General features: G+C 52.0%; 1 protein-coding gene across 1 annotated transcript in view; it reads left to right on the top strand.

Moving 5' to 3' along the window:
* LOC146829942 (pepsin A-like) overlaps positions 1-17,503 on the top strand; it is a 257,499-nt gene that overhangs the window by 174,760 nt on the left and 65,236 nt on the right. The window contains exon 8 of the mRNA XM_085604204.1: positions 6,504-6,602. Within this exon, the coding sequence (XP_085460330.1) occupies positions 6,504-6,602 (99 nt within the window). The remainder of the gene's footprint in view (positions 1-6,503; positions 6,603-17,503) is intronic.

Consider the following 17,503-nt stretch of genomic DNA (forward strand, 5'->3'; position numbering starts at 1 on the left):
TTTCTGATGCCTGTGATTGAGTGAGCTCGCAGTAGCTTCTGACGCCTGTGGCTCAGTGAGGTCACAGTAGTTTCTGACGCCTGTGGTTCAGTGAGCCTACAGTAGTTTCTAAAGCCTGTGATTGAGTGAGCTCGCAGTAGTTTCTGATGCCTGTGGTTCAGTGAGCTCGCAGAAGCTTCTGACGCCTGTGGCTCAGTGAGCCCGCTGTAGTTTCTGACGCATGTGGTTCAGTGAGCTCGCAGCATCTTCTGAAGCCTGTGGTTCAGTGAGCTCACAGAAATTTCTGATGCCTATGGTTTAGTGAGCTCTCAGTAGTTTCTGATGCCTATGGTTCACTGAGCTTGCAGTAGGTTCTAACACCTGTGGTTCAGTGAGCTCACAGTAGTTTGTGACGACTGTTCTTCATTGAGCTTGCAGTAGATTCTGATGTCAGTGGTTCAGTGAGCCCGCAGTAGTATCTGGCTGCTGTGGTTCAGTGAACTCACAGTAGTTTCTGATACCTGTGGTTCGGTGAGCTCGCAGTAATTTCTGACACCTGTGGTACAGTAAGCTCACAGCAGTATCTGGCTGCTGTGGTTCTGTGAGCTTGCGGCCAGTTCTGACGGCTATGGTTCAGTGAGCACCTAATAGTTTCGAATGCCTGTGATTCAGTGAGCTCACAGTAGTTTTTAATGCCTGTTCAGTGAATTTGGAGTCATTTCTGATGCCTGTGGTTCAGTGAACTCGCAGTAGATTCTGACGCCTGTGGCTTAGTGAGCTTGCAGTAGTTTCTGACATCTGTGGCTCAGTGAGCACACAGTAGTTTCTGACACCTGTGATTCAGTGATCTCCCAGTAGTTTCTAACGCCTGTGGTTCAGTGAGCTCACAGTCGTTTCTAAAAACCTGTGGTTCAGTGAGCTCACTGTAGTTTCTGACTCCTGTGGTTCAGTGAGCTCACAGTCGTTTCTACCACCTGTGGTTTAGTGAGCTTGCAGTAGTTTATGATACCTGTGGTTCAGTGAACTCGCAGTAGTTTTTGATGCCTGTTGTTCATTGAGCTTGCTGTAGTTTCTGATGCCTGTGGTTCAGTGAGCTCACAGTAGTCTCTGATGCCTGTGCTTCAGTAAGATCGCATTAGTTTCTGATGCCTGTGGTTTAGTGAGCTCCCAGTAGTTTCTGACACCTGTGGTTCAGTGAGCTCTCAGTAGTTTGTGATGCCTGTTGTTCATTGAGCTTGCAGTAGTTTCTGATGTCTGTGGTTCAGTGAGCTCGCAGTAGTTTCTGACTCCTGTGGTTCAGTGAGCTCGCAGTAGTTTCTGATGCCTGTGGGTCAGTGAACTCACAGTAGTTTCTGATGCCTGTGGTTTAGTGAGCTCTCAGTAGTTTCTGATGCCTTTGGTTCAGTGAGCTCGCAGTAGTTTCTGATGCCTGTGGTTTAGTGAGCTCTCAGTAGTTTCTGATGCCTGTGGTTCTGTGAGCGCGCAGTCGTTTCTGACGCATGTGGCTCAGTGAGGTCGCAGTAGTTTCTGACGCCTGTGGTTCAGTGAGCTTGCAGTAGTTTCTGATGGCTGTGTTTCAGTGAACTCGCAGTAGTTTATGATGCCTGTGTTTCAGTGAGCTGGCGGTAGGTTCTGATGCCTGTGGTTTAGTGAGCTCCCAGTAGTTTCTGACACCTGTGGTTCAGTGAGCTCTCAGTAGTTTGTGATGCCTGTTGTTCATTGAGCTTGCAGTAGTTTCTGATGTCTGTGGTTCAGTGAGCTCGTAGTAGTATCTGGCTGCTGTGGTTCAGTGAGCTCACAGTAGTTTCTGATGCCTGTGGTTTAGTGAGCTCTCAGTAGTTTCTGATGCCTGTGGTTTAGTGAGCTCTCAGTAGTTTCTGATGCCTGTGGTTTAGTGAGCTCTCAGTAGTTTCTGATGCCTTTGGTTCAGTGAGCTCGCAGTAGTTTCTGACATCTGTTTTTCTGTAGTGTGGATATGGACACACCAGCGGACATTGCTAAGTTAGTATAAGTTGGTATATGCTTGGCCGCCATATTGCCGCTTTTGCTCACGTTACTACATGGCACATTTCTAGTAAACACTTTGCTCATTCTCTTTCACATGAGAACTGTCTGTATTTCCTGTATTCGGTTGAACACTCTGCTCCTCGTCTGCACCGAGTGTTCAAGGTCACAAAACAATGAGCTCTGTTGAATTGCTTTGGTCAGTCTCATGTCCCTAGCCAGAACATGCAACCCTGGAAATCTGGTGCTTTTAATATTGCATTGCATGCATGTTAACACACTTGGAGGAAACGCTTTCCAGGATAGAAGAGCTGAAGCTTGACTGAAGATGTAATTTCCTGCATCTGAACTCGGAGGTATGGGGTCCCCCTCACAAAGCCTGGAGGTCTTCTATAATTATAATAAACTATCTTCTAGCACTGGGAGGGTCGCAAGTGGCTATAGTCCTGTTTCCACTATCATTATAATATGATTTACCCTTTTGTTCTATATGGAATTGTAACAATGCTGATTTGTTTGATCTTATGCATTTTGCTGCTAGTATTGGCTCGTGTACTGCACTATAGAGCACGTTAGTTAAAAGCAACATTTTAAACTATACTTTGACTCTATTTACTCATGTTGTGGAAAAGTACGAGAGTTTGAACGAAAGAGTGTTCTTGTTCCCACGTATCCCGAGAGAGACGGAGTAACATGTTCTGGGATGTCTAATCATTGGTAGCTTCGCTGTAGCACAGAGAACGAATGAGCCAGTATAGCTAGTCGGATAGGGGATCTGGGTACCGAGGTGGGCATTTTGGTTCACCACTGCACACTGAGGTCCTGGTTTCCAGTGCAAAGTTCTGTATATATGCAGAATCCCTGCAACACTTCAGTGAGCTCTCAGTAGTTTCTGATTCCTGCGGTTCAGTGAGCTCGCAGTATTATCTGGCTGCTGTGGTTCAGTGAGCTCACAGTAGTTTCTGATGCCTGTGGTTCGGTGAGCTCGTAGTAGATTCTGACACCTGTGGTTCAGTGAGCTCGCAGTAGTATCTGGCTGCTGTGGTTCAGTGAGCTCGCAGTAGTATCTGCCTGCTGTGGTTCTGTGAGCTTGCAGCCGTTTCTGACGGCTATGGTGCAGTGAGCCCCTAATAGTTTTAAATGCCTGTGATTCAGTGAGCTCGCAGTAGTTTCTGATGCCTGTGGTTCAGTGAGTTTCCAGTCATTTCTGTTGCCTGTGGTTCAGTGAACTCGCAGTCGTTTCTGACGCATGTGGCTCAGTGAGCTTGCAGTAGATTCTGATGCCTGTGGTTCAGTGAGATTGTAGTAGTATCTGTCTGCTGTGGTTCAGTGAGCTCACAGTAGTTTCTGATGGCTCTGGTTCAGTGAGCTCATGGTAGTTTCTGACACCTGTGGTTCAGTGATCTCCCAATAGTTACTAATGCCTGTGGTTCAGTGAAATTGCAGTAGTTTCTGATGACTGCGGTTCAGTGAGCTCGCAGTAGTTACTAAAACCAGTGGTGCAGTGATCTTGCAGTAGTTTCTGACACCTGTGGCTCAGTGAAGTTTTTGTAGTTTCTGACACCTGTGGTTCAGTGAGCTCACAGTCATTTCTAACACCTGTTGTTCATTGAGCTCGCAGTAGTTTCTGACAACCGTGGTTCAGTGAGCTCACAGTCGTTTCTACCACCTGTGGTTTAGTGAGCTTGCAGTCTGATACCTGTGGTTCAGTGAACTCGCAGTATTTTTTGACGCCTGTTGTTCATTAAACTTGCAGTAGTTTCTGACGCATGTGGTTCAGTGAGCTCACAGTAGTTTCTGACGCCTGTGGTTCAGTGAGCTCACAGTAGTTTCTGACACCTGTGGTTCAGTGAACTCGCAGTAGTTTCTGATGCCTGTGGTTCAGTGAGCTCGCAGTAGTTTCTGACACCTGTGGTTCAGTGAACTCGCAGTAGTTTCTGATGACTGTGGTTCAGTGAGCTCGCAGTAGTTTCTGATGCCTTTGGTTTAGTGAGATCTCAGTATTTTCTGATGCCTATGGTTCAGTGAGCTGGCGGTAGGTTCTGACGCCTGTGGTTTAGTGAGCTCTCAGTGGTTTCTGATGCCTGTGGTTCAGTGAGCTCTCAGTAGTTTCTGATGCCTGTTGTTCATTGAGCTTGCATTAGTTACTGATGTCTGTGGTTCAGTGAGCTCGCAGTAGTATCTGGCTGCTGTGTTTCAGTGAGCTCACAGCAGTTTCTGATGCCTGTGGTTCGGTGAGCTCATAGTAGTTTCCGACACCTGTGGTTCAGTAAGCTCGCAGTAGTATCTGGCATCTGTGGTTGTGTGAGCTTGCAGCCGTTTCTGACGGCTATGGTGCAGTGAGCTCCTAATAGTTCTAAATCCCTGTGATTCAGTGAGTTTCCAGTCATTTCTGATGCCTGTGGTTCTGTGAACGCGCAGTCGTTTCTGATGCATGTGGCTCAGTGAGCTCGCAGTAGATTCTGACGCCTGTGGTTCAGTGAGCTTGCAGTAGTTTCTGACACCTGTGGTTCAGTGAGCTTGCAGTAGTTTCTGATGGCTGTGTTTCAGTGAACTCGCAGTAGTTTATGATGCCTGTGGTTCAGTGAGCTGGCGGTAGGTTCTGATGCCTGTGGTTTAGTGAGCTCCCAGTAGTTTCTGACACCTGTGGTTCAGTGAGCTCTCAGTAGTTTGTGATGCCTGTTGTTCATTGAGCTTTGCAGTAGTTTCTGATGTCTGTGGTTCAGTGAGCTCGTAGTAGTATCTGGCTGCTGTGGTTCAGTGAGCTCACAGTAGTTTCTGATGCCTGTGGTTCGGTGAGCTCATAGTAATTTCTGAAACCTGTAGTTCAGTAAGCTCGCAGTAGTATCTGGCTGCTGTGGTTCTGTGAACTTGCAGCCATTTCTGATGGCTATGGTTTAGTGAGCTCTTAATAGTTTCAAATGCCTGTGATTCAGTGAGCTCGCAGTAGTTTCTGATGCCTGTGGTTCAGTGAGTTTGCAGTCATTTCTGATGCCTGTGGTTCAGTGAACTCACAGTAGTTTGTGACATCTGTGGCTCAGTGAGCTCGCAGTAGTTTCTGACATCTGAGGTTCAGTGAACACACAGTAGTTTCTGACACCTGTGGTTCAGTGAGCTCCCAGTAGTTTCTGATGCCTGTGGTTCAGTGAGCTCCCAGTAATTTCTGACACCTGTGGTTCAGTGAGCTTGCAGTCGTTTTTGATTCCTGTGGTTCAGTGAGCTCTCAGTAGTTACTGGTCACTCTGGTTCAGTGAGCTCACGGTAGTTTGTGACACCTGTGGTTCAGTGAGCTCTCAGTAGTTTCTAAAGCCTGGTGTTCATTGAGCTTGCTCTAGTTTCTAACACCTGTGGTTCAGTGAGCTTGAAGTAGTTTCTAACACCTTTGTTTCTGTGAGCTTGCAGTAGTTTTTGATGCCTGTGGTTCAGTAAGCTTGTTGTGGTATCTGACGGCTATGGTTCAGTGAGCTCCTAATAGTTTCAAATGCCTGTGATTCAGTGAGATCGCAGTAGTTTCTGACACCGGTGGTTCAGTGAGCTCACAGTCGTTTCTAACACCTGTGGTTTAGTGAGCTTGCAGTAGTTTCTGGTACCTGTGTTTCAGTGAACTCGCAGTAGTTTTTGACGCCTGTCGTTAATTGAGCTTGCAGTAGTTTCTGATGTCTGTGGTTCAGTGAGTTCACAATAGTTTCTGACACCTGTGGTTCAGTGAGCTCGCAGTAGTTTCTGACGGCTGTGGTTCAGTGAGCTCGCAGTAGTTTCTGAGGCCTGTGATTCAGTGAGCTCGCAGCAGTTTCTGATGCCTGTGGTTCAGTGAGCTCACAGTAGTTTCTAATGCCTGTGGTTCAGTGAGCTCGCAGCAGTATTGGCTACTGTGGTTCCAAGGACAACACCACCTGTCACAGGGTTTACCTAGTTTCACTTGAGCCCCACAGGTTCTACAGAGCTCGTCTAACATGGTCATTGAAATGCCTTTGAAGAGCAAGAAAGTTCCTTGGTGGCACACCTGAATGATGATTCTGGGGGGCTATCCGGAATATTAAGAGTAATATTACGTTTTCGCTTTAGAGCTATTTAAATGTGTTAGTAACCAGAGGATGCCTTGTCTAATGACCAAGTTCTTTAACTGCACCTGGTCCTTCATAGATACAGCTACTAAAGGATGCTTTGTCTAGTGACTGAGTTCTCTCACTGCACCTGGTCCGTCAGAGATACAGCTTGTCCCTGATTTTGACTGGTGCGAATATGGTTATCTCAGCTGGGCCTTTTTTTATGTTGCGATTCAGATAATGAAATGAGTAAGTTTATGTTTACAAAGCCTGTCTTTAAGTGGCAATGAGGCTTAGCTAGGAGTACTGTCTCTGCTGTTAGGTGTGCCAGGTTTGGGGCTCTCTTGACATTGATGTGGTTCATATTGTCTTTCTTCTGTAATATTATATTATTTGTGTTTTGAGCCAATCTCCTCTGTTCATACCTTTGGAATCCTTGGGACTGATTCTCTGCTGTGTGTCGCTTCTCTCTAGTTCACCGTGAACTGCGCTTCCATCAGCTCCATGCCTGAGATGATCATCGCCATTGGTGGGGTCCAGTTCCCGGTACCGGCCAGTGCCTACATCCAGCAGGTAAGAGCCAACCTCCTGTGCCTCTCGGCTCCATGCCTTATGTGGTCATCACCAAACATGGGGTCCAGCACCTACATCCAGCAGGTAAGAGACAACCTCCATGTCTCTCAGCTCCATGCCTCATGTGGTCATCTCCAAACATGGGGTCCAGGACATGCTGTGGGCCAGCACCTACATCCAGCAAGTAAGAGCCAACCTCCATGTCTCTCAGCTCCATGGCTCATGTGGTCATCACCAAACATGGGGTCCAATGCCTACATCAGCAGATAAGAGCAGACCCCCTGTGCCTCGCAGCTCCATACCTCAGATGGTCATCACCAAACATGGGGTCTACAACACGGTGTGGACCAGCGCCTACATCAAGCAGATAAGAGCTGACCCTCTGTGCCTCAATTGGCTCCATGCCTGAGATGGTCACCACCAAACATGGTGTTCAGTACACGGTGGGGGCCAGCGCCTACATCAAGCAGATAAGAGCTGACCCCCTGTGCCTCTCAGCTCCATGCCTGAGATGGTCATCACCAATGATGGGGTCCAGGACTCAGTGCAGGCCAGCACCTACATCCATCTGATAAGAGCTGACCCCTCGTGCCTCTCAGCTCCATGCCTGAGATGGTCCTCACCAAACATAGGGTCTACAACACAGTGTGGGCCAGCGCCTACATCAAGCAGATAAGAGCTGAACCCCTGTGCCTCTGGGCTCCATGCCTGAGATGACCATCACTAAACACGGGTCTACAACAAGGTGCGGGCCAGCGCCGACATCACACAGATAAGAGCTTACCCCCTGTGCCTCCATCGGCTCCATGCCTGAGATGGTCATCACCAAACATGGGGTCCAGTACACAGTGTGGGCCAGTGCCTACATCACGTAGGTAAGACCCGACCCCCGTGATTCCATCGGCTCCATGCCCGCAATGATCATCACCAAACATGGGGTCCAGTACACGGTGCGGGCCACCGCCTACATCAAGCAGGGAAAAGCCAACCTCCTGTGCCTCTCAGCTCCATGCCTCATGTGGTCATCACCAAACATGGGGTCCAGTGCCTACATCAAGCAGATAAGAGCTGAACCCCTGTGCCTCTCGGCCTGAGATGGTGATCACCAAACATGGGGTCTACAACACGGTGCGGGCCAGCACCTACATCAAGCAAATAAGAGTTGGCCCCCTGTGCCTCTCAGCTCCATGCCTGAGATGGTCACCACCAAACATAGGGTCTACAACATGGTGCGGGCCAGCGCCTACACCAAGAAAATAAGAGCTGACCCCCAGTGCCTCTCAGCTCCATGCCTGAGATGGTCATCACTAATGATGGGGTCCAGGACTCAGTGCAGGCCAGTACCTACATCCAAAGAGCTGAACCCCTGTGCCTCTCGGCCTGAGATGGTGATCACCAAACATGGGGTCTATAACATGGTGTGGCCCAGCGCCTATATCACGCGGATAAGAGCTTACCCCCTGTGCCTCCATCGGCTCCATGCCTGAGATAGTCATCACCAAACATGGGGTCCAGTACACAGTGTGAGCCAGCGCCTACATCCAGCAGGTAAGAGCTGACCCCCTGTGCCTTTTGGCTTCATGCCTGAGATGGTCATCACCAAATGTAGGGTCTACAACACAGTGTGGGCCACTGCCTACATCAAGCAGATAAGACCCAACCCCATGTGCCTCCATTGGCTCCATGAATGAGATTGTCAACACCAAACATGGGGTCTACAACATGGTGAGAGCCAGCGCCTACATCACACAGGTAAGACCCAAACCCCTCTGCCTTCACTGGCTCCATGCCTGAGATGGTCATCACCAAACATAGGGTCTACAACACGGTGCGGGCCAGCACCTACATCAAGCAGATAAGAGCTGACCCCCTGTGCTTCCATCGGCTCCATGCCTGAGATGTTCATCACCAAACATAGGGTCTACAACACGGTACGGGCCAGCACCTACATCAAGCAGATAAGCGCTGACCCCCTGTGCCTCTCAGCTCCAAGCCTGAGATGGTCACCACCAAACATGGGGTTCAGGACACAGTGGGTGCCAGCACCTATATCAAGCAGATAAGAGCTGACCCCCTGTGCCTCTAGGCTCCATGCCTGAGATGGTCACCACCAAACACGGGGTTCAGGACACAGTGGGTGCCAGCGCCTACATCAAGCAGATAAGATCTGACCCTCTGTGCCTCTCGTCTCCATGCCTGAGATGGTCAACACCATCTACCTGAAGCATGGTTAGCCTGTAGAGGGGTGTGCCTCTGGCACGTTCGACAGCTCACCGTACCTGAGGGGCTGTGTTAGAAATGAGGGGGCTCTGGTTGACGCAGGTGTGAACCCACAACAAGCAGGGACCCTTTACTTCTTGTCAGGGCGAAGGATGACTCCCCAGAATAACCCCTGCTCACCCTCTAGGTGCGTGGCGCGAGCAGTCTAGGCTAAGTCTCAGGCGTACACGGTTAAGCAAATGCAATTCCACATACAGTAAACCCCTTGCATGCACCACAAATGGACACCAATCCGGTAGTATATAAAAATAAGCTTTTATGTAGTTTCAGCAGAGTTAAATACAAGGCCCAGTAACGTTGAACTTGATGGGGCCACAATTCTTAGGAATACGGTAAAGTTCTCTTAGTACGAAAAGTTCTTTAGGCGGGCACAAGGTGACTGTAGGCCTCAGCACACTCCGGGCTGAAGCGGCGACCGGGAAGCACACGGCAGATGACAGGGAAATCAGAACGTTGTGGACCCTGGATCCGATGCGAGCTCGCGGTCGAGTTCGTAAGTACAGTACCTTGTTTCTTGACGCAAAGGTGGGTGCGGGATTTCAGCGGCTCTTCAGCAGAAGAGCGAGGCGGCGTCCGGGGCTCCCACACTTCACGATAGGTGGCTGATCTTCAGGCTCACGACCAGAGCGGGGTGTTGCAGGTGGCGGGTGAACAAAGCGGGGCAGCCGGGCACGCCGATGCGTCCGGGCCGTCCGAGGCTTGGAGATGCTCACAAACGCCGATTCCGGCGGGAGGGTGAAGGTGCACAGCGAGCCTCCAGCGAGCGAGGTGACAGGGGCAGCCCAGCACAGCGTAGGGGGAGCGGCTCCGATCGAGTGAGGCTCTTCCCAAGGCGGGGGCGGCTAAGCAGTCCTGGTCACGGCTCAGGGAGGGACTGCGGCACGAGGGTCACAGCTCCGGCGAGGGAAAGGACACCACGGTCTAGCAGCAGGCGAGTGAAGATTAGGTAGAGCCCAATGGTCCTGGGGCTCCGTTCAGGGGGCAAGCTCAGTTCCAAGCCCTTGGAGATCGCTTTGGAAAAGCACAAGTCTTGAAAGTAAAAATAAAGCAAAGTCTTCAGCAACAGTTCTCTTCTCCCCTTTGGCAGCGAGGTCACCACTGCAGGCCAATCCCCCAGGATAGGGACAGTCTTCCTCCTACAGCTTTCCCGGTGCCTCCTCCTCAGGCAGAGATTCTTCTTGGTCAAAAGCGGATCTAGTTTCTTAGGAGCAGGGCTCCTCCATTTATACCACAAATCTTTTGTTCTCCCAGGCCAGGGGGGCCCTTGCCTAGTTCAGTCCGGTTTCTGAGCACTTTGTTTTCGTGATGCAGGCTTCTTCTTTCAGAGTGCAGGGCAGAGTCATCAGACGCTCCACAGGGGGTGGAGCCGGCATCGAGGTAGTGGAGCACTGTCCTATTCAGAGCCTAGGAGCACTCCTCCCACCCATCTACCTGTCGATCGTCCTATTCATACCAGGCTACCTAGCCCTGCCCATCTGGGTTCCCTCAGCCCTGTCACTCACACCAGCCAGACATCAGATACACATCACGCAGAGGCGGCTGAAATGGTTAGGCAAGCAAAGGCCAACTTTCTAAAAGTGACATTTGCAAACCCGGAATATTAAAATAAACCTTGCGAAAAGATGTACCCTAACATTCCGAGTTCAGGCATACTAAACTCGATCTCCTACCATGTTCCCTGGGTCGGTTAGGATCATAGGGTGTAATAATCCAGGCCGCCCATACTGGCCTATGAGAACAGGGTAGCCTTACAGTAGTGAACAACAAAATGGCGGTCATTCACTACCAGGACATGCCACGCATCTAGGCTTGTCCTACCTCAGGCTCACAATGCACCCTGCCCGTGGGCCTACCAGAGGGGTGACTAACATGCAGCTAAGGGAAGGTTTCGGGGACCGGCAAGTGTGGGCACTTGTCGGTCGGCGCGTCAGTACCAGACTGCACGCAGGTTCTGCGATGGCAGACCTTAGAAATATTTTACCGGCCGCTTCTGTGGGTGGCACAACCCGTGCTGCAAGCCCACCAGCGGTGTTTGCATTTACATGCCCTGGCGCTCCTGGCGCACTTTACTGGGGTCTGATAGTAAATCAAACAATCCAATCATGGAATCCAACCAACATATACAATTTACAAAGGGAGCACTCGCACCGCGACACTGGTTGGCAGTGGCACAGCGCGCTGAGCGGCCAACACCATAAAATCACATGAGGCACAGCGACAAAAAGAGGGAGGGAGACTCACGCCAAGGTGCCAGGTCTAACACGTGTCCCCTCCAGCTGAAAAGTGGGGAGAACTACCCTACCCCAGGGAGTTCCTCATCACTAAGGCGGAAAAATCTGGACAGACCGTCAGCATTGGCGTGATCTGTACCAGGGCAATGTTCCACCGTGAAATCCATCCCCTGTAGGGAAATGGACCACCTCAACAGCTTTGGATTCTCACCCCTCATATGCATCAACCATCTGAGGGGCCTGTGGTCCGTCTGAACCCGGAAGTGAGACCCAAACAAGTAGGGTCTTAGCTTCTTCAGCGCCCAGACCACAGCAAATGCCTCACGCTCAGTAGCACTCCACCTCTGTTCCCGTGGAAGTAACCTCCTGCTAAGAAAGGCTACGGGTTGATCTAGGCCCTCCTCATTAATCTGTGAAAGAACAGCCCCCACACCATGCTCTGAAGCGTCTGTCTGAACGATAAACTCTTTGGAGAAGTTGGGAGCCAAGAGCACGGGCGCCGTGCACATAGCAGTCTTCAAGGCCTCAAAAGCTCTCTGACAGGTGTCAGTCCAGATCACCTTCCTGGGCTGCTTCTTCGAAGTCAGCGCTGTCAAGGGGGCAACCATGTTGCCATACCCCTTGACAAACCTCCTGTAGTACCCGGTGAGACCTAGGAAGGCTCTCACCTCTGTCTGGGTTTTGGGCGCCTCCCAATTCAGGATGGTTTCTATCTTGGGCTGAAGGGGTGCCACCTGGCCACTCCCAACTTGGTGTCCCAAGTACACCACGGAACCCTGCCCGATCTGGCACTTACTCGCCTTGATCGTGAGGCCTGCCTTGCGCAGCGCCATCAACACTTCCCAGAGGTGACGCAAGTGTTCCTCCCAAGTGGAGCTGAACACTGCGATGTCATCCAGGTAGGCTGCACTGAACGAATCCAGCCCAGCCAACACCTGGTTGACCAATCTCTGGAAGGTGGCAGGGGCATTCTTCATCCCAAATGGCATCACCCGGAACTGGTAGTGCCCATCTGGGGTGGAAAATGCTGACCTCTCTTTGGCCCCCTCGGTCAAGGCGATCTGCCAATACCCAGACGTTAGATCAAACGTGCTGAGGTAGTTGGCAGCCCCTAGCCGATCGATGAGCTCATCAGCTCGGGGGATGGGGTGTGCGTCAGTCCTAGTGACTGAATTGAGTCCTCTGTAGTCCACACAGAACCGGAGTTCGGGTGTGGCTCCCGGCGCTGCAGCCTTTGGGACCAAGACCACGGGGCTGGCCCAAGGACTGCTAGAAGACTCAATGACCCCGAGTGCAAACATCTTGGAGACCTCCTCCTTGATGCATGTCCTCACCCTGTCAGTCACCCTGTAGGCCTTGTGCCGTACAGGTGGGCTATCCCCAGTGTCCACATCATGGACGCACCAATCAGTGACACCAGGGACCAGGGAAAACAGATCAGAAAATTGTCCCAGCAACTGGCGACAATCATTCTGTTGCTCAGGGGTCAGGGTGGAAGAGAGGATGACACCATCCACTGACCCATCTTGCTCCTTGGCTGACAGGAGGTCAGGAAGAGGTTCTGTCTCCTCTTCCATCCCCGCATCTGTTGCCAAGAGCATGCCCACTTGGGACCTCTTCAAGTGGGGCTTGAGGCGGTTGACATGTAGGACCCGTAAGGGGTTCCTGGGAGTCTTCAGGTCCACCACGTAGGTAACAGGACTCTTGCGCTCCACCACCTCAAAGGGACCGGTCCACTTATCCTGGAGCGCACATGGCTCCACGGGGGCCAAGACCCATACTTTCTGCCCAGGCTGAAGCTCTACCAGAGTGGCATTCTGGTCGTACCACCGCTTCATCTCCTCCTGGCTGGCTTCCAGATTTGCCTCAGCAAGTTGCCTGAAACGCCTAGTCTGATTCCTGAAGGCCAGCATGTAGCTATATACATTCTGGGGAGGTTTCCTGGGAGATTGCTCCCAGCCTTCCTTGACCAGACTTAGAGGTCCTCTGACGGGGTGACCATACAGAAGCTCAAAGGGACTGAACCCCAGAGACTTCTGTGGCACCTCACGGTAAGCGAAGAGAAGGCATGGTAAGAGGACGTCCCACTTGCGCCTCATGGGTCCTTCTAGGCCCATTATCATGCCTTTGAGGGTTCGGTTGAATCTCTCAACCAACCCGTTTCCTTGGGGGTGGTAAGGTGTGGTGAACTTGTAGGTTACACCACACTCTTGCCAAAGAGATTTCATGTACTTGGACATGAAATTGGTACCTCGGTCAGACACTACCTCTAAAGGGAATCCCACTCGGGAGAAAATTCCCATCAGTGCACGTCCCACCACGGGGGCCGTCACTGTCCTCAGAGGAATGGCTTCCGGGTACCGGGTGGCATGGTCCACCAGGACCAGGATGAACCTATTGCCCATCGCTGTCTTGGGGTCCAGTGGCCCTACAATGTCAATCCCCACTCGCTGGAATAGAGTACCGACCACAGGGAATGGCTGGAGTGGAGCCTTCTGCTTCCTCCCACTCTTTCCACTTGCCTGGCAAGTCTGGCATGTCCTGCAGTGAGTATCCGAACTCCTGCGCATTTGAGGCCAATAAAAGTGGGTGACAAGCCTTTCAAAGGTCTTGTCCTGCCCCAAATGCCCTGCCAATGGCACATCGTGAGCCAGCCCCAGTAGGAAGGCTCTGAAGTCCTGGGGTACCACCAGCGCACGGGCTGACCCAGGCTCAGCAACCTTAGGCTCTGTATACAGGAGGTCGTTCTCCCAGTAAATGAAATGCGATCCTGACTGATCACCTGCGGCCTGGGCTGCAGCCTGCTGCCGCATACCCACGAGAGAAGGGCACTCCTTCTGTGCCTTACAAAAGTCCTCCCTGGTGGGACCCCCTTCCTGCTGCCAATGGGTCAGCTCCGGTAGGTCTCCCAGTTCAGCTATTTGTTCCCCTGTAGGTTCCAGGGCATCCCCCTCAAGGTCTGCTTCCTCCTGGACCGTGGGAACTTCAGGGGCCGGCTTCCCGCGGCCCTTGCTCCTTCTCTCTGAGGCCGGCTCCTGGGCCTCCCTCTCAGGCTCCAGGACCTCTCGAGTACCTTTACTGGCTGCCATGGACCGTGTGGTCACACACGCCCAATCCGGCATACCCAACATCTCCAGGTGAGCGCTCCGCTCCACCTGAGCCCAAGGTGAGCTCTCCAAATCGTTCCCTAACAAACAGTCTACAGGCATGGCGGGCCTCACAGCTACCTGAAGAGTACCAGAGACCCCCCCCCACTCGAAGGGAACCTGAGCCACCTTGCAGTGCTTCTCTGTGTTGTCAGCGGCAACAACGGGATAGAATGCATTGGGGACCACCTGCTCCTGAGACACCAGGTGACACCTGACAGCTGTCACACTGGCTCCTGTATCTCTAAGAGCTTCCACCCTATGGCCATTTATGGTCACCCACTGCCTGTACTTCTTAGTGTTCTCAGGCAGCTGGGTTGGAGGGACCACTTCACGGTCTCCTAGCGAGACCAGGGACATCTCTGCGGGACCCCACCCACCTTGGACATCCCTCTCCTCCCCCAAGGCTACACTAGTCACCTGCCAGGGAGGAGCACCAGTGGGTGCTGGTTTACCAAACATCGGACACTTCACATCAGAGGCAAAATGCCCCAAATTGTTACACCTGTAACATCTTACGGGCCCCTTCTGAACAGGAGGACCTGTCGGGGCCCCGGTCGGTTTCTGGGGTGGGGGAGGCTGAGAACCCTTCCCTTGGTTCCCTTGGGGATTATTTTGGGGCCCTTTTTGGGACTGCTTCTGTTTACCCCTGTCCCCCCCACTCTTCTGCTGGGGACCCTGCCCACCTTTGGCGGAATCTCCCACGGTACCCTTGTGGACCCTGGTACTGACCCAGCAGTCCGCCTCCTCAGCAAGCTTCCTCGGGTTAGTCAGCTTACTATCGATCAGGTGCTGGCGTAGCTCAGGAAAACAATTACTGGACAAGTGCTCCCATGCCATTAGATCAAGAAGCCCTTGATAATCATTCACCTTACTACCCTTTACCCAACCATCCAGCGCTCTGCAAAAGAAAGTCACATACTCCACATACGTACTATTGGGAATCTTAGTGCAACCCCTGAACCTCTGTCTATATAACTCAGGGGTCAACCCATACCTAGCCATCAAGGCTTCCTTCATATGGGGATAGGAATTACGAACATCAACAGGCAAATCTAGCAGTGTGTCCCGCCCCTCACTCAGGAACCTTCCCCACAACCCCGCTCCCCAATCCTTCTCAGGGACCCGGTGGGAAGACATGGCTACCTCGTAGGCTCTGAACCACTGCCCGATGTCGTCGTTCCTGAAGAACTCCTTCACTACATCCTTAGGAATATAAACTCTTGGTTCCGCCGATCCTGGCGGTGTGCTGCCACCAGAGGGATTAAGCTCCAAACTTTTTGCTTTCAGCTCCAGCTCCCTCAGCTTCATGTCATGCTCTAATTGTAGTTTCTTTTCTTCCATGGCTAATCTTTGTTTTTCCATATCCATCTGCCCATGGAGTTTTGCCATTTCCACCTCGTGTGCCCGGGTTGCTGCCCTGTCCGCCAACTCTTCTGGCGACAGGCATCTGCCGAACTCATGGACACTTTCTGGGGGAATCACTTCCACCTGATTCTCTGGTGCCTTTGACTCATACCAGGCCCTCAGCGCCTTTACGAATTGCTCCTTCCTTTTCAAACCAGTTTGGGCAATCCTGAACTTGGAGCAAAGACCCTTCAAGTCTTCATTGGTACGATCTGTAAGTGCGCCTTCTTCCCAATCTACGTCTTCAAATCCAGAGATTATGGAAGCCGCCCTTCCGGCGGAGTGTGAACCAGGCATGGCTCTAACAACGGAGATACTTGGCAAAACAAAAACAAATGCTAGCCTTGTGGCTGTGTTACTGGTCTGCTCTCACTACGTGGTGATCAGTGATTCACTATACGCAAACTACAAATGCAAATCCGTAAATCCTCACCGCTGCCACCAATGTTAGAAATGAGGGGGCTCTGGTTGACGCAGGTGTGAACCCACAACAAGCAGGGACCCTTTACTTCTTGTCAGGGCGAAGGATGACTCCCCAGAATAACCCCTGCTCACCCTCTAGGTGCGTGGCGCGAGCAGTCTAGGCTAAGTCTCAGGCGTACACGGTTAAGCAAATGCAATTCCACATACAGTAAACCCCTTGCATGCACCACAAATGGACACCAATCCGGTAGTATATAAAAATAAGCTTTTATGTAGTTTCAGCAGAGTTAAATACAAGGCCCAGTAACGTTGAACTTGATGGGGCCACAATTCTTAGGAATACGGTAAAGTTCTCTTAGTACGAAAAGTTCTTTAGGCGGGCACAAGGTGACTGTAGGCCTCAGCACACTCCGGGCTGAAGCGGCGACCGGGAAGCACACGGCAGATGACAGGGAAATCAGAACGTTGTGGACCCTGGATCCGATGCGAGCTCGCGGTCGAGTTCGTAAGTACAGTACCTTGTTTCTTGACGCAAAGGTGGGTGCGGGATTTCAGCGGCTCTTCGGCAGAAGAGCGAGGCGGCGTCCGGGGCTCCCACACTTCACGATAGGTGTCTGATCTTCAGGCTCACGACCAGAGCGGGGTGTTGCAGGTGGCGGGTGAACAAAGCGGGGCAGCCGGGCACGCCGATGCGTCCGGGCCGTCCGAGGCTTGGAGATGCTCACAAACGCCGATTCCGGCGGGAGGGTGAAGGTGCACAGCGAGCCTCCAGCGAGCGAGGTGACAGGGGCAGCCCAGCACAGCGTAGGGGGAGCGGCTCCGATCGAGCGAGGCTCTTCCCAAGGCGGGGGCGGCTAAGCAGTCCTGGTCACGGCTCAGGGAGGGACTGCGGCACGAGGGTCACAGCTCCGGCGAGGGAAAGGACACCACGGTCTAGCAGCAGGCGAGTGAAGATTAGGTAGAGCCCAATGGTCCTGGGGCTCCGTTCAGGGGGCAAGCTCAGTTCCAAGCCCTTGGAGATCGCTTTGGAAAAGCACAAGTCTTGAAAGTAAAAATAAAGCAAAGTCTTCAGCAACAGTTCTCTTCTCCCCTTTGGCAGCGAGGTCACCACTGCAGGCCAATCTCCCAGGATAGGGACAGTCTTCCTCCTACAGCTTTCCCGGTGCCTCCTCCTCAGGCAGAGATTCTTCTTGGTCAAAAGCGGATCTAGTTTCTTAGGAGCAGGGCTCCTCCATTTATACCACAAATCTTTTGTTCTCCCAGGCCAGGGGGGCCCTTGCCTAGTTCAGTCCGGTTTCTGAGCACTTTGTTTTCGTGATGCAGGCTTCTTCTTTCAGAGTGCAGGGCAGAGTCATCAGACGCTCCACAGGGGGAGGAGCCGGCATCGAGGTAGTGGAGCACTGTCCTATTCAGA

Source organism: Triturus cristatus, chromosome 5_1 (genome assembly GCF_964204655.1).
Source record: "Triturus cristatus chromosome 5_1, aTriCri1.1, whole genome shotgun sequence".
Classification (NCBI taxonomy): Eukaryota; Metazoa; Chordata; class Amphibia; order Caudata; family Salamandridae; genus Triturus; species Triturus cristatus.